This window comes from Calonectris borealis, chromosome 16 (assembly GCF_964195595.1).
Source record: "Calonectris borealis chromosome 16, bCalBor7.hap1.2, whole genome shotgun sequence".
In the NCBI taxonomy this organism is placed as follows: Eukaryota; Metazoa; Chordata; class Aves; order Procellariiformes; family Procellariidae; genus Calonectris; species Calonectris borealis.
In genome coordinates, this window is record NC_134327.1 from 21,424,937 (window position 1) to 21,445,611 (window position 20,675).

The 20,675-nt window shown below is 50.5% G+C and overlaps 1 protein-coding gene across 1 annotated transcript; it reads left to right on the forward strand.

Moving 5' to 3' along the window:
- The first annotated feature begins 114 nt into the window (after positions 1–114).
- On the forward strand, positions 115–19,505 carry FAM234A (family with sequence similarity 234 member A). The gene is made up of 12 exons (XM_075165982.1): positions 115–404; positions 4,774–5,077; positions 6,149–6,265; positions 6,471–6,659; positions 10,638–10,768; positions 13,145–13,274; positions 13,719–13,857; positions 14,146–14,286; positions 14,687–14,765; positions 15,189–15,341; positions 16,215–16,317; positions 16,454–19,505. Exons 2-12 carry the CDS (start codon positions 4,813–4,815, stop codon positions 16,663–16,665), a joined length of 1,659 nt encoding a protein of 552 aa, XP_075022083.1. The 5' UTR covers positions 115–404; positions 4,774–4,812; the 3' UTR covers positions 16,666–19,505.
- Positions 19,506–20,675: the final 1,170 nt, after the last annotated feature.

A 20,675-nucleotide genomic window follows, 5' to 3' on the forward strand; every position in this document is an offset into this window, starting at 1 on the left:
CCCCGTGGGTGAGGTGGGGATGTCTCTGACGTGAGAGATTCAAACAACTCGCTAACTACTACTCGTGGGGCTGACGCAAGGGATCTGCAGCAGTCGGTGAGGGCGAGTGGCTTGGATCCAGCGAAGCTTGTAAGTTCTGGGATGATAAAAGGCATGTGTTTCTGCTGCTCGGTTGTTATTACTGGCCTAACCTATAATCAGTTCCACACAGCTTTGCAGCTTTAATGCTCTTCATCTTAGAGAGTTGTGCTCTTTCCATTGCTCTCTTGGAAGAAAGTACTGGATCGTGTTTTGTTCTTCGCTAAACAGATGGAGTTTCTCTACTTGAACCCCGGCTGTAGTGAAAACTGCCTTGGAAAAGAGGACTTCTCTCCTACAAATGACAGATGCGTCACATTCTAAGGTGACATTTGGTTGTGCTCCGGAGGATTTCCTAATTCAGTTGCTGTGAACGCTCTCTGGCACGTGTTGCGTCTGCACCAGAGGGTTAAATGTCATTTAAGAAGAACCCGGTGTTTTGGAGAGACCGGTGTTAACAGAGGCAAAATAGCGAGAGTGAGGGGAGGGGAAAGGACAACTGTAGCAGCAGAATGTGGGTGTTTTTCTGAGCCGGGCGCCTGCGTTGTCTTTGCTGTGGTCTGGGTTACAAACCGTGTCCTCACAAAGGCCGTAAGGATGCGAGCAGCAGCAGAGGTGCCCCGGCATCAGAAGGGGACGGTCTCCTCTCCCTCCTCCTCCCTGCCAGCCCGTGGCTGCGACTTTATATCGAGAAAGAGTTATGAGCTGCAGATGACCCAGCAAAACTGTAGGCTTGTGTACGCAGTGCAGTCTGAGTGTATTTGGAAAGGAAAATCTCCTCATGTGGGGGAAATCTGACGTGTTATTTCCTCGTGGCTGGACCCTGATGTAAGTGGGACTGCAGAAGAGGGAAAAAATGACCCAGTAATGTCTTGGTGTTGCAGCAGGTGACTGCCCGGCAGGTTCGCTGCAGCGCCGTGCCATACATCGGATCAAAACTGAACAGTCTGCTCGTGGAAGACAGCCATGAAGGGAAGGTTGCGTCTTGTTCAGATGAAAATTTGGAAGCTATTTTGTCATTACTGATTGCAGCTTGGGGCTTCAGCAATTTCTGGCTGACAGGAAACCTGTGAGGTGCTTAAAACAAAAAAGTACAGAACCATAACACCCAAATGCCGTGTTTGGGTTCCTAAAATAGCCAGTCAGAGTCTGATTTCATCATTCTGTGAAAGTTATAAACGTGTTGAACATCAAATCTAAGTTATGATATATTGCTAGAAATTTTCCAGGAAGAACTGGTGCCTGGTGAGATTACGAATGCTGTGGTTTGGTATTTTGTGGGTGGAAAATGAGTTAAACCTTCCATCACACTGATAGTTAAATGGTTTCTGTCACCAGTTTTCATACATCTGACTGTATGCGGTTCTCTGCTTCTCTGGCAGTTCTGGCCGACTGGTAATGATAGTTTGTCTCTTGGATTTAGCTGTGGCTTGGCGCTAGCTGCTTGCTGCACAAGTTTCACTGGTTTGATTCAGGTCAGATCTGTAAATCTGCGCTGTAGCTTCAGGAGAGGAGGGAAGTCAGTGCCCCACGAGGGTGAGTAAAGCTGTGTTTGTCCTGAGCGCAGCGTTGTTACAGTGGGACAGGAAAGGGTATTCGTTCCTGCTTGGCTTTGATCGGGGACTGCTCCTAGCTCGTCCCGTTGCTGGGGGTAAGTACCCTTTAAAGCTTGGGGAGCGATGGAAGTGCGCACACCAGCAAATGAAGTCGTGCGAGATGCAGATCCTGGCTGTACTGCAGCGCTCCTTGGGCTGTGTGGGTTCAGTTCGGGTCTGCCGCATGCGGTTTCTAGTTATTTCCTTTTCTATGAAGTCTTTTTCCCCATGCTTTCTCACGGTGAGGCCTCCCGTCCCCAAGCAGAGAGCCGGTGCTAGCTCTGAGATCTAGTGCATGCAGCGTGTGTTAATAATGCAGCAGCACACGATCCTGTCGTTGCGTATTTCCTTGCAAGGTGCCTGGATGCATAAAACTTTCCAGTGAATTATTTTGTGTCCTCTACCAGCAGGAGACAAAATGCCGGCTGCTAGAGGACAGCAAAATCATCTGAAATGCACACTATCATTTTCTGCTTGTCTTCAATTAAACTGATTATCAGACGACTTTGTTGTTCAGAGCTCAGACCGTTTCACATGCTGCCAGCATGTACTTTGGCAACTGCGGGCGATGGGATTTCCTGCATTGTTTGAGTCTCTGCCACTGACCTTTGCGGTCGTTGTTCTGGCACTGCCTCTGCTCTGGCAGGGGTGCAAAGGGCATTATTCAAACCCTGAACGACAAGAGAAAGAATTGCTTTAAAGGCATTGAGTGCTCTTTGTAATTGGTGGCTCCTAGGGTCATTGCTGTAAAAGAAGGGGAATTGCTGGGACTGTCCGGATAATTACCACTTTTTTTATTGTTCTCATCCCAGTCTAGATGACAGTGGTGTGATGTATAGTGAGTCATAAAAATAGGCCTTCCATACAGCGTTAAGATGGTAGCCCTTTTGGATTAAGGGGGGAGAAGCCTGGTTTTGGTTCTTCTCGGGAAGTCTCCTAGGTGCTGGAAGCACTCGGCTGTGCCCTGGAGGTTTCCCAGCTCCGCACTGGGGGCTGTGGAGGGCTCCACTGGAGAGGTCGGTGGGGTTGTGCTGGAGCCCTGTCGCAGCCTGTGCCGTGGACGCTGGTTACCGCAGCGTTCGAGAAGATCCACCTCTCCCTGCCGCTGGAGACGGGCATGCCAGAGATAAACGAGCATCTGCCTCATCGCAAGGGAGGCCGCGTGACCCGTTCCTGCCGCTGTCCCCATCGCTGCGGCAGTGATTGCTCCGCTCCGGTAAATCATTTGCTCAGCCTGTGCCCGGAGCCTTGTACCTTGAACCTGCGAGAGGTCGGGTGCTCGGCCGGCTCCAGTAACGGAGCGGTGCTCGGCTCGCCAGCGTGATGGCCAGGATGGGGGAAGGCTGAATGCACGGCTCTTCCTTTTCTTCCCCTTTCCATCTGGAACCTTCCTACCCCTGTCCCCTCTGTCAGGTGCCTGCGGTTGGTCTGGAAACAGCCGGCCTGGTGAAGGTGTCTCTGGTGTTGCTGGTAGACTGATGTGAAGGGCAGATAAGGTCTTTGGAGTAAGATCTTTGGAATAAGATACAACTTCTACGTTATTGATTTAATTGCATTTGCATGGTATTGTGCAGCTTGAATTAAATTCTCTGGAGCGAGATCTTGTACTCGATGTGCTGTCATAGAATAAATGCCAGAGTGCTCGGGTTGGAGCAAGTGCTTGCTAAGTCCAGCCTTGTAAGTCCAGCAGGCGCTGAGGTTAGCTAGGGGATTGACAGCAGCGCGCCAGGCTGTCCGCCCAAGCCTGCCTGGCCCTAGGTCTGTCCCCCCCTGTGATTTGTACCCAGAAGAGAAGAGGCTTCTGTGGCTCTTCCCTGCGGTGGGGCAGGGACAACCCGGGGAGGTGAAACCCCCGGTCGAGCCGCAGCTGCCTGAAGGAGCCTGCCCTCCCAAGGGTGACTCTCATCTTGTGTTTCTTCGAACCTGTAAATGAACTTGGGCGTGAAATGTGAGCCGTAACGAGCCCCGTTGTCGTTGGAGTTGAAAGCCCAAGCTCTCTGCGTTGTGTGCTGGTGCTGAGCTTAAGCTATTTTCTGCTGGGGAAGTAGATTGCTCCAGCGGACGATCCAGGCACATGACTGCTGGGGCACGGTCATGGAAAGTTGGCTCGGTTGTCATGTTTATTTGCTCTGATAGAACTTTTTATGACACTGTCATGCAGCTTTTTCCAAGGCTACTGGAATGTGTTATTCTTTATTTCTTCCCTTCCGCTATTTTTTTAAAGAAGCACTATCAGAGAAACTATATATAACATTGATTTTTATTGTTGTTGCGGGTAATGAGTTACAGACTTCTGTAACCAGCTAAGGCTTTTTCTTTTTTTTCCCCTTTTTATAACAAATTAGCACAGAACCCTTCTGTTATTGTAGCTGTAGCTCAAGATCATGATTTATAGCAGGAGAAACTAAAATAGCAGTTTTTAGCTCTTCTTCCATTCTAATGAAATCAAATTTGCCTGATTTTACTCTCAGCTCGTGCCTTCTTTTTCCTCCGGGGCGGGAAGTAATCACTCTCTTGCCTTCTGCAGGGCTGGGTTGCTAAACTTATCAAGTGGTTTCTCATCTGAGAAGGTGTTGAATAGCTTTGGTTTGTTCCTATACGGAATATGCTGGTGTTTGTTTCTCTCTCTCTCTCCTGGGGAAGCTCAAGTGCTCATTACAGCGGGGAACAGCCTTATGTTGGGATATAAAGGTCAGGAGGGTTTCCTTTCACCTCTCCAGCCAGGAGTCAGACTGAGATACACGGGAGGTGGCTTTGCAGCAAAAGGAGCTTTTGGCGTGTTTTTCTTGAGGGAGACCTACGGAGCAGGCGATCCTTTCCGTGTAGAGGCTGTAGCCTTCTCTGTCTGGGTCTAGCAGAGCTGATTTCCTCCTCTGAAGAAATAGTGCCATTCCTGCATCCCACGGTCTCTCCCCATTGCTCCGTATGGGAGACCTCTGGTACCAACGGCGCTTTGTATCCGGCTCTGTGACAATACACTGATTTGCTCACCTCCCAGTAAATGTTTCCAGCGTGAATATCAGGTAGTAACAGAATATTTTTGGGTTTTTTAATACATATTCCAAAATCTATTTTAACTGCTCTTTCCATTGTTGCAGGTTGAAGGGGAGAAGGTCTGAATACCGATGAATGAGCTGCGATGGATAACAAAGACTCGGAAGCTGAGATCCACCCTCTGAAGACTGAGGATGTAAAAGCTCAAGAGAATCATGAAAACTCTGTGGAGAGAAGAATTGTCAGCAAGCAGTCATCGCGACTGTCTCGGCTGTCCCGCTGGCGCACTGCCGCCTTCTTCATCTCATTATTTCTGTGTCTGATAATTGTGTTTGCTTTCTCGTTTATCATTCCTTGCCCAGAGAGGCCAGTTTCAGAAAGAACATGGTTCCGAAACTACGACAATGCAGGTGAGCTTGCTGTAGCAGAATAAATACTTACCAACAGGCCTTTGCCTTTATGTGCCACGAATTTGAATTGGGGAGCTCTACCTAAGCCTGATCTGGAGCCAGGCCTGCAGGGATGCTGCCCTTGGGAGCGAGAGCTGTGAATACCTGACCTGGATAAGCAGTGGCCCGTCATAATTGGAGTGGCCTTCCAGGAGGTGTTTATGGGATCTGATGGAGAAATTAGATGCTGCTCTGAAGCGCTAGCAAGGTAGCAGGCTGGCCTCATTTGGAAAAAATAAAAACGGGGAAGGGTATCTGGGAATAAATCTTTGTGGAAGTTTAGTCTGTAAAATGTTCCCTTGAAGTCTGAGCTGAGGTTTGGAGACAATTAGGCATTTTTTCCTCTGTCAGTATGACTTTCTAACTTTTCCCCACGGCTAGCAGGAAGGGGAGAAGAAGAATTGCATCTTGTTTTTTTTATAAATTGCACAAATTTATAGTTGCTTTAGTCGGCTCTTTAGCCTGGGTACTGCTCCCCGGTGGCTCAGCAGTCGCTTCTGTGAAAGCTTTTCTTTAATCTTATGTGCAGTGGGTGTGTGCTGGTTATGCTATAAACGCAGGGATAGCGCTCACCAACAGGGACTGAGCTTTGTGTGTTAATGCAGAAATCCCAAGTTCTGCTACTCTGAGCTGAAGAAGGCTGCTTTTAGCTGAGAGTGAGAAAGATGGAATATCTAGGGCTTGGTTTTGTGGGTTTTGTTTGTTTTTTTTTTAATATTTCGGGAATAGCAACCCCACAGCAAGACCAGAGTTGTTCTTTGTTCAACATAGTTCAAGTTCTGGCTGCTTGGCTTTAAAAAAAGACAAATCCTCTGAGGGGTAGCAAATTTAAAAAATCCTTTGGCACTAACGTCCAGTCCTTGGTACTCATGTAGATGGCTTTTTTTAATACAAAAGCCAATTTGTCCTGATGTTACGGTGTCAGAGATGGAGGCAGTGAGTAGGTCTCTAGGAATTTGTGTTTTGCTCCAGCCAGCTCTGCTGTTGGTTGAGGCAATCCTCACCGGTGCCTGGCTTGTGATCTCTTTGCAGTGGCCTACCAGTTCCTCACTATAGAAGATGTGAACGAAGACAAAGTGCAAGATGTCGTCTTTGCTTTCAAAGCTACCAACGGCAGCAACAGCTTCAACAGATCCTGTCTGGATGAAGGTAGCTGATTCAGAAACGGAAAACCTTGTAATAAAAGGGCTGTTATTTCTCTTCTAATTCTAATTAGCGAGGCTGCTGTGGGTCTGGGAGAGAAAAGCAGGTTAGCTGGGTGGGGAGAGGAACTGGGTGAGTCCCAGCCCTTGGGTGGTGCGGAGCAGCAAAGGTAGGTGTAGGTAGTGCTCCCTCTGACATCTCGTCTCTTCAGGTCTGCCTTCTCCGTGTGCCTTCCTTGCTGCTGTGTCTGGCACGAACGGCAGAGCGCTCTGGGAGAGGCCTGCGGCCGAGGAGGTGGAGTGGATGGAGTGTGGCATCAAGCAGCTCGGGGGGGCTGAGGCCCCGGCTTGCCTGGTCGTGGGGAAGCCGGTGTCTCTTACGGCAGTTGACCTGCGGACAGGTGAGTGGGGAGCCGCGTACTGCTGCCGAACAGGGGACGGTGCTACTCGCTTTCCTCTCCTGGTGACCTTCAGACCTCGGAGGCTGGGGACGTCAGCGTGACATGACTTGCTGGTACATGAACAATGGGCGCAGGGTATTTATTATCTTGAAAACTTTGCCAGAGCCATTTGCTGGGCCGTTGAGAAGCGCCTGTTCTCTCAGCCTGTCTGTTCCAAAGGCTGGACTCTGTTGTGGTGGTTTGTGCCAGCCACTGTATTATAGGAACAACTTTTCAACAGCTTTTGAAACAGGAGAAGCAGTCACTGGCTGTGAAGATTACTTTATACTCTCAGGGCTTGGACACAAACCTGCAACATTTCTCAGTCGTTTGCGTGCGAGTGCTGGGAGTGCCTGCGGTGGCAAGAGGAGTGGGAGTTTTAGGGATTTATGATTTTTAAGTCATAAAGGAGAGCACTTAGGATAAGTACTCACCAGTTTCAATAGTCCAGGATTTTGCCTGGTTCCTCTGGAAAGCCGCCTTAATTTCTGAGCCTATAGATGGAGAAATTCATCATCATCTTGCCTAACACAGGGTGAGGGTAAAGAGTGCCTGTACCTCTCTAGGAACAGGGCAGTGACCATCTGTCGCATCTTGAACCTTCCTTGCTGATGAAGCCTGAAATACATTTCCATTTTGGGGGTCACTGTTTCAAAGGTTCTAAACAATACATGTTCTCCCTTGGAAGCATGCCTGGGATCCCATCCTCTGTATCTGTTACTGAACCCTCACACCCTATTTTCCAAAAATTGGGAGAGAGAAATAGCAAGAGGTATAGCTCTAAGGAATCTGAGGAAAATCTAGTGTAGCTTTTAATTTTCAGTGTAGATGGAAGTGTAGACACACACAGAGCTGGAAAGCTTCTGTACCAACTGAGATATCTTAGCACTGTTTCCCTCATCAGTAGGCTTTAGCACAAGTTATTTATGGACTATTAATGAAGTAGTTGCTTTTAGGTCAAAGTGTAGAAAGGTGACTGCTGAGCCAAAGGCACGTAATTAAAGACAGCCATAAAGAAATAGCACAAGCATGGAGAGAAGGAACCAAGTTAAGCCACAGGTCACAGCAAAAATACGGTAAGAAAACATTCCATAGACAAATTAAAAGGAAGAGGTGAAAAATTGCTTCAGATAGAAAAGTGAATAACCCAGGAATTGACGTATTTGATACCTTTTTGCGATTAAGTAGGTTAAAAGGGGTTTCTTAGCGTAGTTGACTTTTACTGGGGGTTAGGAGGGCAGATCTGAATAAAATGTATTTAAATAGGCTAAATGCATTTAAAGTGGGAAAGTCTGACTTACATCACGTTGTGCTAAAAACAGTAGTCAGAACAATCTTTAGCTGTTCATGATTCATCGTCGTGGAGGATTGGTGAGATTCCAGGGCTCTCAGGCTGCCTAGCCTGTGCATGTAGGAAGATTGAAGGAGAGGTAGGCAGATTATCGTCTGGAAGTGTCTGATGCGGTTTTGATCTTTAAATGCTGATAAAGTTAGTGCTTTTTATCAGTTTGAGTTGTGTTAAGTCTTGCTTTCTTCATTGCCAGAATAAATGACCTGAGCAAACAAGAAGGAAAGTGTAGGATTGCATGCTTCTCTTTGTGTGGGACATCTAACATTCCTGCATGTTTATCTTACAAGCAAACTGGGACACAAGAGCTTAAGATTAGCTGTTCCAGGTCAAAGCAAAAGTCTGTGTAGCTCCGTATTCCATCTCTGCCAGGGCCAGAAATGGGTTCTCGAGGAAGAGGACAGAAGTAAGTGTTTTGTTACACCATCTCTTTCACCTTATCCTCCAGCAGCCTGCGTTGTAAGCCCTCTGAGCAGTTCTGGTCTCCTAAGGGATATGGCAGAAAGGGGACCACAATGATCAGATGTATGAAATGGCTTCTGTGCAAGAAATCACTAAATAAACCAGAACTCCAGCCTGGAGAATGTGCAGCAGGGAGAAATGAGTCTATAAAATTATGAGTGATAAGTAGAACAGGGAATGATGATTTCCTGTTGCAATTCTTCATTGCTCCGTCGTTCTTTTATCAAGTGATAGGTTCAGAAAAACCAAAAGGGGATACTTCTTCACATCCACCGTACGGTGGATGCCAGGAGCTTACAAGTGTTTAGTAAACAAGTGGGCAAGGGCATGGGAGAGGGGTCTGACACTGCTCGGTAGAAAAGGCCTACCTTTAGCTCAGATAGCTTGTGAGCTGCAGACTGGGGGAGCAGTCTTGGATGTGCGTCTGGACCTCATCCAGCCTGAAGCCAGCAATCCTGCTGTGTGTCCTCTGCGGCTGCTTGAAGTGAGAGCTGAACTCAGTCATCTAAGTCCTAATTTTGTTATTCCTTCCGGACCAAAAAAATAAAAACCCCTTTCACCCAGGTTAGATTTGCTGTCTAGGCACTTGTCTAATTTCCATCTTGGCTTCTGTTGCCGTGCTTCTGCTGTGACCTCAGGCTCTGAGGAAGCATCGTAGCGCTCTAGACGTCGGACAGGATAGTCCCATCTCCCGTTGATGGAGCAGGGTGGGACTGGATTCACTGTTCATGCTCTTTGGGGGTTGTGTTAGCGCTTGAAAGCTTCTCAAGTCCTTTGTGTTGAATCCGTCTCTCTGTTACCTGTTTCTATTAAGTCAGACTGCTCTTCTAAGAGAGTAAGATGCTTCCTCCAAAACTATATCCACTGTCTAACTAGCAAAGAATAGAGCCTTATGCATTGAAACGCGAATTTCATCAGCCTGGTTTTACTGTTGTAGCTTTGGACTGTGCTGAAGCCAGGATGTAGTTATTTAAAACTTAAGTTCTCTCCTTCCTTTGCCTGCTTGTTTTCTTCGGGGGTAAAATTCTTTGCCTTCCCATGATTTCCTAGGGACACTCTTCTACTTCGCATCTGTTGTCATAGTAACAAATCCAAGTGTTTCAGTAAAAGCTTTGGAGGGATCCTACTGGAAATACAGCCTGCCTTAAATTATTGCAGACAGGGACAGGCAGTAATTCCTTGGCCTTCACTACAACTGCCTTCCTGACAAAGAACAGATTATATCTTTGCATTCCTGAAATGATAATTGCTGTCTGTGATACTCTTTAAAGGGGAGGGTAAGCATTTCCCCTCTGAGCACCTAGTTAGTCACTTAAGTCTTCCTTAAAAAGAAAAAAACGCACCGGCCTCCCCCCCACCCCGCCCCCGGGCTTAGATTCCACTGCAAATTCCACTGGGCAGTGACTGGAAAGTGGCCAGCAGCCATGGGCAGAGCCTATGGAGCAAAGTCACCCAACGTTCCTGGAGCTGTTGAAGAGAAACTGCCGCCCCACACAAACACCATTTTTTAAAAACCAAAGCTCTGCTGCCTCTGTTTACAAACAAGTTTGAACGTGCTGTGCACGTTCCCTCTCTCTTTGAACAAGGGAGAGGTGGGATGTGAACTGAGTTGTGGCTGGTCAGGTCAGCCTGGAACCTCTGCGGGAGCATCTGCAGGAGGCAAGTTGCAGCAAAAAAGGTTTTGTCGGAGTAGCTGCAATGCTATGATCAGAATTTAGCTGCTTTATGGTCTTAAAATGTCTGTGCAGGTTGAAGTACACAGCAGCAAGATTTTAGATCACAAAAAAGGATTCTCCATGCCATGAACATGCTGGGAAGCTTCTTAACCTAAGGCACGAGAAAAGCCAGCTGTCCTTCGTGCCCTGTGGATTGAGTTGTGCCCAGGGCTTTCGGGTGCATTTGTGCAGGCAGCTAGAATTACTTTCCAATGTAAGTTGAAATTGTGGATGCTGGGACTCATTTGAAATGCAGCAGAGTACCCCATGATGAGCGTAAATGTGACTGGTTTGTGGTGCTGATGGGCTGTAAATGGCTGGCCACTGCAAAGTGCTTGGAGGAGCAGGGGCGTTAAAAGCCTTTCAACCCAAAGTGCGTTTTAGTGAATGTTTCCCAATAACTCTGTCTTCCAGGGGAAGTTCAGTGGAGACAGTCCAGTGACTTTGGAGCTAATTACACTGTCCTGACTCCCGTGTCAGTGATTCCAGATGTGGATAGTGACGGAGTTCAGGACCTGATAATCTTTATTGCTACAGGAGATAAGGTATGTCACTCTGGAGCTATGATAAACCAGTGGCCGGACCACAGGGCATGGCAGGAATGCTATTTATTTCGATCTCGTAGTCTAAGAGGAAGTGTCCAGAGGCCTCTGGGATCTGTGGGTTTGGGGTAGGTTCTTTCCCACCCTGCAGAGATGTACTCCCAAATCAATGCAAGTGTTTTATGGTTTAAAAAAAAAAAAAGAAAAAAGCTGGCAGGAATCCCTCCCCCTTTTCAGTCTTCACTCCCCTCTGCGTGCTCCTGGGCTGTGTGCGGAGTGAGCCTACGCGAGGTGAGCTGGCAGGTTTCTGGGACCCTGCTCAGAGAAGTGGAAGTGAACAAACCCTGACAGGTTTGGCTCTTAGGTCAAAGCACAGCTGACAGCCAGCACTTTTGTACACCACTGCTCTTTTCTGATACCCTTTGCATCTCTGCCTGTGGCCTGCCTTGCACGGCTCTCTTCCTAGTGTCGCTGCGCTGGGTAATTCTGACCGGGTTCATTTAGTGAAATAGCAGCGAGTTGTGTAATCTCCGTTCCGATATTGCTTTTCCCATTTCTTAGAGGGGGAAAGTCATGTGGCTAAACGTGTTTTTATACTAAAACATCTGCATCCGTGATTGAGTGGTACAGCATCGTCTGCATGCGCAATCTGCCCTGTTTAAAGCATACAAAAGTTACGATTCCCTGCAAGTCTGATGGGAGGAGTGGGAGCCCCGTGTCCTCATACCACAGCACTCCATAAGCAAATAGGGTTTTGCTGTCAGAGACGTTGTTGCCAGAGTCATCAGAAATTCTAACCTCTCCCACTCCTACGTTTCTCTTCTGTTTTCTTTCCTCCTTGCTTTTGCTATCCCAGTTATCTCAAGACTTTTTTTTTTTTTTTTTTTTTTTTAAATCTTAGGCGGCCAAGAAATGTTTGAATGTAGTCTCTGTTCTGCAAGACTGCCTTTTGATTTGTTTTCCATTTAACCTCTCTAGCTATCTTGGTATGAAATCCCTTCCTCCCTCCGTACTTGGCAAGCACTCTGTCAACTTCAGTAAAAGTATGCTCTTTTTTGAGAAATCACACAAAATGTAGGGAGCTTGAGCGGAGCTCTGCAGCTTGGAAAAAGGCACTCCTGTCGGAAGGGAGATTCAGAACTTAAGTAAATTAGCTTCGTTGCTAACAAGGGCTGAAATTGAACCTTACATTTACTGCTGTTTCCTGAAATGGCAGAGCTTTGAGCAGTCTGTGGGGAAGGGTCTGTGTGCAGGGGGTTTAGATGGCAGCTTTTTCTGAGCGTCTTATTGAGCCCTACCTGCTGCAAGCTTCAGCACAAATACATCCGGGAAAATATGACGTTTTTCAGGATGCATCGCCTGTAGCAATGCACAGAGGTATTAAGCAATGCAGTGAGTAAAGTGGTGTGTATTCTCACTCGCTGTACAAATACCTTCGGCTGTTACTGTCCCGGGGCAGCTGCTGAACCAGTGCCTGTGAGTCAAGGTGAAGCTGATCTACAAGAGCTGGTATGTGTCTCCTCCCAGTGCGGGAGGCTGGGAACAGCTGGTGGATGCGTTGCACTCCCTCTCCAGCTGTGTTCTTCATTCTCCCCAGGAAACTCTGTCCCTTATTCACCTGCCAGACTCTCCAGATTCACTTTGAGAGCAGCAGATTTCCTTCTCTTTCCCAGTCTCTCCCTCTCAAGGAAGAGGGAAGGGTTCCTGCCTGACTCAGCATCTCTGATGGATGCTGTTTCTCTTGTCTGATGTTTCTCTTTTCCCTAGCGTGCACTGCTCTCCCCAGACCATGACTGTTGCCCAGACATTTGAATCTGATCCTGGTTTTAGCCTTTATTCTCCTGGGTGAAATGTTTTTAGTGGATTCTATTATTCTGCACAAAAAATATAAAGAAACCTATCAGCTCTTTTATCCCCTTGGACTCATGTCAGCCTTAGGAGAAGTAGATTAGGGCACTTAAAATATTTAGCAGAGCTACGTGTGAAGCCAAGTTTCCCCTGCCTCCATATGCTGCTTTGTTTCTGCCTTTAGATCCTCGTGGCCACTGCTCAGTACGCTTGAATCGATCTTTGCTGTCCTTAGCAGACCTGGGGCTTGCTGTTTGGCAGTCCCAGCCTGCAGGGGAGGTGGTTGGCAGAGGTAGTAAAATCTTGGGGCAAGTGGCTGTGCTGGAAGTGGTTTTCAAACTTGCAAAAGTATTCACAGCAGAGGGATCATCTAACTCGTGCCCACACCTCCAAAACCAGGGAGAGACTTTTCATCCGAGCCTATGCTGTTCAGTCCCAGCTGCTCAGAAGCTTTGGAAAACACTCGGGTTGGAGCGGTAACAGTGCAATGCAGCTTTAAGCTTTTTATTTTTTTAATCCTTCCCTGCGTAGGTAAAGACCTTCATCCATTCAGGAAAAAATGGCAAACAGATTGGCTCCACTGGAAGCCTGAACGTGGATGGGAAAGCTCGCTATATCAGGGTGAACCTGGACTCCTCCTCCTACTTCCTTTTCTATACAGGTACAGGTCTGTTTGTGAATTCAGTCTGAAAGAGTGACTATAACTGTGAAATCAGGATTACTAAACAGTTGTCTGAAAGCGTGTTTTGCATTCTTAAAAGCTGTGTCGTGCTTTCACCTAGCGAAAGAGCTATTCAAGGCCAAGAGAAGGGAGGCTTCTGCTTAAACTAAGGTTTGTTACGTACTGTAGTAGTTTTATTTGAAAAATGTTAAGAATATAAGGTTTAAGTAGTCATTTATAGCAAACGATTACTGTGGAACACTTGGATTATGAACAGATAAGAAGTTAAAAGCATTCAAAAGCAGGCTTGAGTCTCAAAATACCACTACAACTCTATGATGCAAGCCCTAAAAATATAGTTGATCTGCCAGATCTGGAAAATCGTAGAGTTCAGAGCAAGGGCAGGATAACTCATCTCCCTCATTCTTGCTTTTTTTTGCACAGAAAACTCTCTCTATGCATATTCCCTGAAAGATCTCTACAGTGCAGCAACTGGGATGGAAATTAAGCTTCCCAGCCTTGAGCAAGATCCTCAGTGGGAGAAGAACATTGACCACACCACGCACCGCTTATCCCTTCTCAGGTGTGAGATTATGTCTTGGTTGCTGGTGGAGTGGAGCGTACCGGTGTTCCTGACAGGATGGCCTGGTGTGGCTTTGTTCTTTCCTGGCTACGTGGCTTTTGGACTAGAAGCACACCCAAAGCTCGGGGAGAGGGCTGGTGTTGATGGCCTGGTCAGGGTTTCACAGGAAAGGAGGGAAAGCAGGCTGGGGTTTCCTAGTTGCATTTACTGTGCAGGGAAAAAACCAAAACCCCGCAATAAAACCATCCACGGTCTAGAAAGCGTAATCGTTTCTCTGTCCTTGTTCAGCTCTGGAGACATCCGTTACCTGGCAAAAATTCCTGGGCGATCACGGGAGAACATCTTGGTTGTGAACTCGGAGGTGGCTACGCTGATCAATGCACAAAATCTTCAGACGTTGTGGACCCTCAACGTGTCCCGTGTTCTGAGGTAGTGTTACCGATGTGGGTTGGATGAGGCGTTGCCAGGCTCCCAGCAGCAGCTGCGTCCTGGCAGACACTATTTTTTTAATTCATTTGAAACATAAAAGCCTGCTGTGTGGTCATATCTGGATCATCCTTATTGTATTATGTGTCCTCTGCTAGCAAATGTCAGGTGACACTTCAAAACGGAGGAGCCCAAAGCTTTGATTCTTCATTCTGTGCCCGCTGCGGCGTGGCTGTCCTAGGACTTGGCTCAGAGCTGGGAGTGGTACCAGGCTAACCTAACACAGCAGTCGGGTCTCTTACCAGGGGAGTTGCTGGGAGGACAGCGGCTGCTCTGAAAGAACAAGGTATGCCCAAGCCATCAGGGCGTGTTATGATCTGTCCGTTCTCTTTCTCTCCCTTAGTGAGCCGCTGCTTGGTTACTACAAACCTGATGTTCTTGGCATTGTCCTTGAGAGTGAAATTGGACCCAACAGAAAGAAGGTTTGAACGCTCTTCCTTTTAACTTCCCTTTTCTCTGCATGTCTCAGATCAAGCAGGCATTGAGTCAAGGGCAGCTGGTGGGATGTGTTCCCTCTGGCTGATTCTAGGAAGCTTTAGGCTGGGAAAGGATCTCTTTCAACAGGTTATTGAAGCCAGCTCAGGCACTTTAATTCTCGTCTCAGCAAGAGGCTTCAATGACAGAGCTTTGAACCCCTTGAAATAGCTGCAAAACTTGTGACTTTAATGCGGCCCGCCCCAGGTCTCACAGCTCTGTGATGCTCAGCTTCAAGTATTTCCTCATCTTCCCGTGTGTCAGATACTTGTTCCTATAGACAGTGTGGGGTAGAGACAGCTGACTTGACTTCTCTCTCATGGCTTGTTAGAGCTCTTTGGTATGAGTTCCTTTTCTTTCTTCCCTGCCAGGTTATGATTGTTGAGAGTGGATCTGGAGCAGTCCAGTGGGACCTGAAGCTGAACTCGAGAGCGGAGAGCCCTGGGCCAGCCACACTTTCTACCGCTGATCACCGGTCTACCTTCCTCATCTGGGGTGAATACCAGGCGGCAGGAAACGAAACGGTGAGTGGTGCTGCTGAAAGGTTGCTGTTCTCCAGATTTCGGGCCAGAATTGGGTGGAGCTACCCCCTTTTCGTTCATATTTGCATCTGTCTGTGCCACTAACGCTGCAGCCTCCTGCACTGGGTGTGGAGTCTCTGACCAGTCTGGTCTGCTAGAAGCAGGCGGACCTCTGCGCGTGATCTGGTCTGTACTGGGTCCTCACAATGTCCGCAGCAATGTCCCTGCTAGCAGCTGGTGGTGGCACCAACAGCTTTTGTCGTCCTCAGCCTGGCTACATAGAGAAAAGGGACTTAGTGGCTCTATGAACAAAGATTGGATTGCCCGGAGCCCTGCCTTGGTGTGGTGCTGTAGGTGAGGCGAGAGGCTGCTGGCTTGGTACCTCCTGAAGTTGCTGCTGTTTGGCCTGGAGCCTCCCGCGACAGTACTGCGCGCAGTGATCTCCCGTGGCCACGTGAATATCCTCTCTCTACGCCAAGGCAGTCTCTGGCAGCCTCGATGCACAGCTCAGCTGCGTAACAGAGCCCTCTGGGGCAGTGGCTGGCAGTGTTAGTGCCAGGTTGTGTCTTGGAGGATGCCTGAGCGCCAGCTGAGCTTCCTGTGCTTTCCTCGCTAACTCTACCAGCCCTAAGGCAAAAATCTGTCTCCTCCCTGGAGCAGACAGGCCTGCTATTCGCAGGAAGCTTGGGGTGGGGAGGAGAGCACCTAGCAATAAGCAAAATCCCAACACTGGTACTAGTGGCATCAGCAGGATGAGTTGGGCAGACACAGACAAGTATCTGACTTGTTGAGCATGAGTAATAGCTGAGCCTGGTGCTGGCGTTGTCTCTGGGATAACGTGGGGTCCATGTCCTGATCGTGTCCTGTTGGTTGCAGAGATCCAGAGCTCCTCTCCAGAAGCTGTATCTTTTCCATCCTTCCTACACTAATGTCTTGTTGGAGCTCCGCAATAGCACAGACCAAATCATTGCATTCAATGGTAAGTCTTCTCCTTCCAGCCCTCCAGCGAGGAGGTGCAGGAGGGCGCTGGCCTTCTGGTACCTCCTGGGCTGTGCGGTGTTGGGTCTGAGCACAGAGACCTTAGGCTGGGCTTTTCCCTCTGCTCTGCGTTACAGCCGCGCTGTTCGAGCGGAGCCGTCACGCCTGCTACGTGCTGTTGAGGGGGCCTCAACCCAGCGAGGAGCTGGGGTCGGTGTCTCTGATGAAGCGTAAGCTGAAGGAGGATGTCTCCGAGAGCAGGGTGATCTGGCTGAGCCAGGTGGCTGCGGACAGCGAGCAGTACGTCCGGGACCGCCTCTACAGGATGCGATTCCACAGCCGAGTGTGAGCTTGCCGAGGGAGGGGGAGAGGCTGGCCTGGCCCAGGCGTCTCCAAGCTGCCTCTCCTCTGCAGCCATGCTCTTAGCAAACCCAGATCACGAATTCAAATGGGAAGCTGCCTTTCTTGATCTGCAAACCAAAGCGTGGCTGGCGGGGAAGAACCCCCAACGTCTGGGGACGCCCAGGCTGTGGGGGCAGCTGCCAGTGCATCTGTCCTCAGAGCTGATGGGACTTCAGTGCTTGGCCACCACTGAAGTGTCGTCAGCTCGGGGAAGAGGGCTTTCCCCTCGATCCTTCTGTGCCCGCAGAACTGTGCTGACTCAGCCTGTGTCTGGAGGAAAACACACGCTTGCTGGGGTTGCCGGAGTTGATTATTTCTTGGGTGCTTGCGTGAGAAGTGGAGCTTTGATGTGCGGTGTTAGATTTCCTTTCTGAGTCAGCTCTCCTGGCTGTGGGAGAGGTGCTTGGCTGCAGGTGGATTTGCAATCGCCCTCTCCTGGATTTGGACCCCTGCTTCGGTAGTCGTGGGGTGTGTGTAGTGATAGACCCCAGCTGCGGCTGGTGATGTGGTTAGGTGTCACCCGGGCCAGCAGAGTGCAGGTTAAAGTGTCATTCTACTTAGAAAATGGCCTTTTCTCCTAAGAACAGCCCCGTGTGCCCCACTCTGCAGTCACAAGCCTACCTGTGTCTGTCCCCTCCGTTGCTTCCTTTCCAGCCAGGCTGCGCAGTGTTGATGGCACAGAAAGGGAGCTGGTCTCCCCCCTGATTCATGCATCAACATTCCGCCCTGTCCCCAGTCTGATTATAGATGATACGAAAACCGCCCTGAGTCCAGGCTGGCTGGTCCCTGCCGGTACAGACACCACCTCTCCTACTGGTTTTGAGGTGCCAGGGGATCTAGGACATTTTTTCAGCGTAGAATTGCACTTTAACCTTGCCTGGGAGCTGGACTTGCCGCTCTGGGGAGTCCTGTACCCGAGTGGTAATGCCAGCTCTCCTGCAAATACCCTTTCAGTCTTGCAGCTGCTGAGGAGCCTTCTCTGAGCGCTGTCCCCTCTGCCAGGAGGTGGGCAGGCTGTAGGACAGGCACGAGCCACTCGGGGAAACAACGCAAGCTGTCTCTGCAGCACAGCTCCAGGGAGAGCTCTGTGCTCCCTCCCGGCCCTGGGAATTGAAGTGGTGCTGGGTGAGGGTCTTCAGGTGCTGTTCTCTCTGTCCAGCCTGGTAGCCCGAGGGAGTGGTAGCCCGTGTGAAGATGATGTCTCCGTTGGAGATTTCTGCGGCATGGTGCGTATGCTCTGCCCCGTTCCTTGGTGGGCACCAGCGCGGACTGTAGAAACGAGGTGCAAAGCCCGGAAAACAGTTTGAATCGGCTGCTCAATCCTGAAAGCTGCAGTCCCCACGCCAGCCGCACCGAGACACGAGCCCTGTCCATTCGCTGCTGGGCGTCCCTCTGGCTGCTGAGAGGAAGGTGGACAGAAAACACACACCCTAAAAATAACCCCTCTCAAGTTTTGCGGTGCTGGAGGGAGTTTGGCCATTGCCTCCCTCCCTTGCCTAGTCTCAGATCGGGGCGGGGTGTGGAAATACTGTAGGATGAGAAACTTAAGCGGGGTTGTGTAGGGTCGACCAGCGGTTCTTCTCTTGCGGCAACCGCTGAGCTTTAACCTGCTGCAGGGCAGCTCCTGGCCTTGGCCAGGCGTCACCCAGGCTCCTGCCCGCAGCTTCAGCTCTCCCAGTCTTGCAGTAAAATGAGCTGCCGCATCAGTCGTCTGCCTGGATGTTTCCCTCGGGCTTCCAGCTGGCCCGGGAGCTGCCTAAGGGGTGCCCTGGCTCCCTGTGACCCGTAGCTCAGGCAGGCAAGGGAGCTGCGTGGGATGAGTGCTGCTGGCCTCTGCAGAGCTGCGCTGCTGGCGGAGCCCAGTCCTGGGGCGTCCGGGCTGTGCAGGAAGCCGGGGATGCTCCCAGGAGAGCGCTCCACAACCCCCAAAGCACCCTGGACTCAAAATAGTGGATTTCCCCTTCTGTTCCTCTCTTTCCAAGCTGTTTTCTGAGGAGTCTGGGGGTGCAGGGAGACTCCCCTGCCGTGTCCCCCACCTTAAGTCGCCTCTTTGCTCAGCAGGATAAAGACCTGAAGCCTGGCAGCCCGCGCCAGCGCTGCAGGGATCGCAGGCTGCGCCAGCGCTGCAGAACCCGGGTTGTGAGGGCCGGATTCAGCTGCCCTTCCGCCGGCTGGGGCAGAGCCGGGAGCGTGGCTGCGGGATCCGGGCAGCGGGAGCCCCAGGCTCGCCTGCTAGTCCGATCTGTGTTGGATGTGGATTGTATCCCACTGAAATCCCCCTGGCAGGGAGCAAGGTGCCCGGGCCCTATTCTCACCGCAATCACAGCGTCTCAGCTCTCTCCCTCCTCCGATCCCTACCCAGACCTGACCTTTCCCGTAGGCACACTGAATGGTCCTTCAAGGAGAGCTGGATTTTTGGCTTTGGGGGGCTTTTCTGGCTTGAAGTTGTCCATTAATGTTTCCAGGTACTTTGGAAACGCAGATTTCCCTGTGGCAGCTCAATTAAACGCATCAGTGCCAAACCAGCACCTTCTTAACAAAACAAGTCCTTTTCCCAGCTTATTTCCCTGTGTAATTGTTTTTTTGCAGTATTTAATGAATGACTTTGTGCCTTGATTCAATAACTCAGATGGGTGACGATGGCGTATATCACTGTGTTATGTATTAGTGTGTTTTTTAACACTAAGACTGTTTGGTTTCATTCTTTAACTTATTGCAAATTGTGCCCTCCAGGACTTGGTCTAACCGGAACGGTTTCAATAAATCCTCTTTTGCATTGTTTGTAAATGGTGCCCTGCTTTTGTTGTTGCAGCTGAGGTTATGCAAGACTTCGGGATTTTTTGGCAGTCCTGTGTGTGACTTTCCGAAGGCAGAAACCCCCCTTTTTGGGAGGAATCCAGGTGTTCTGGTGGTGCTTTGATGGCTGAGCTGGCCGGGGCTCTGCCCCGAGGTGCAGGTGATGGACCGGGAGAAGGGAGCGTGCGGAGGGAGGCTGGAGTTAGATAACCCAGCCGGGCCAGCCCGTCCCTGCCCCTGCCTGGGGCTCCGTGACCTGGTTTTACACCCCGGATTCCTGCTGTGGTCCATCAGCATGAAAATCTCATACTGGGGGCTTGGATTTGGATCAAGCTGGAGGGAGCCGCGTGGCAGGCGATGTCTCCTGGAGCGTGGGACCATCTGTCGCTGCCTGGTGGCTGCCAGTGCCGAGGTCCCAAGCTCCGTCCTGTGTCCGAGGCTCCCGCAGCTTCCCCTGCCCCGGGGCCCCTCCGGCTGCCCCAGCACTGAGCTGAGAAATACCCCCCTGCTCCGTGCCGGGGGTCCCGAGTGCTGCGGCAGGGAAGGATGCTGCGATCCCGAGCATCCACGCCGTTTGTTGGCCGGGGCGCGGGCTGGCGCCGCTTGGTCGTTCACAGACTGGGGACGTCCCCAGCCTGCTCCGCTGTCTGGGTCCCTGGGTGCGTGCGGGGTGGGCTGGGGTCCGAGGCTGAGCGCTGGCGGGCGCCAGCCCCCCTCTCCTTTATATAACCACCAGCGTTAATCCCCTGCAGCTGGGCCTTGGCTCCAGGGAAGAGAATAATCCTGCTGCCAGATCCTCGGCCTCTGCTCAGATTAACGGGCGGTGGGCAGGGAGAGCGGCTCAGCTGTCGGCCCCGCTCCCTGCGTGCCGCTGCCAGCCCGGGTTTGCTGGCGGGAGGCACCTCTGGCCCCGCTCGAAGGGCCTTTGTGTCCTCCCTGGGGGCTGTACGTGGGTGCGCCGGGGCTGAGTGCCCTGAGCGCCAGCTTGGCCGTGCCAGGAGGGCAGCTGGGGCTGCCAACGGGGTCTATTTTTGCCCCTTGGAGCAAGCAGAGCCGTGGGTGGTGGCTGTGCCATGGGCACACGTGCCTGGGGGGGCTGGTCCCCCCCACCTGGGGTCTGCACCCTTGCTGGGTGCTGCAGGCAGGGGCAGGGGTTGCTGC

Excerpts from the sequence above, each read along its gene's own strand:
- FAM234A (XM_075165982.1), top strand. The coding sequence starts at position 4,813 with ATGGATAACAAAGACTCGGAAGCTGAGATCCACCCTCTGAAGACTGAG. Across the intron at positions 6,266-6,470 it reads CAGATCCTGTCTGGATGAAG|GTCTGCCTTCTCCGTGTGCC; the intron begins GTAGCTGATTCA and ends TCGTCTCTTCAG. Across the intron at positions 14,287-14,686 it reads AACGTGTCCCGTGTTCTGAG|TGAGCCGCTGCTTGGTTACT; the intron begins GTAGTGTTACCG and ends TCTCTCCCTTAG.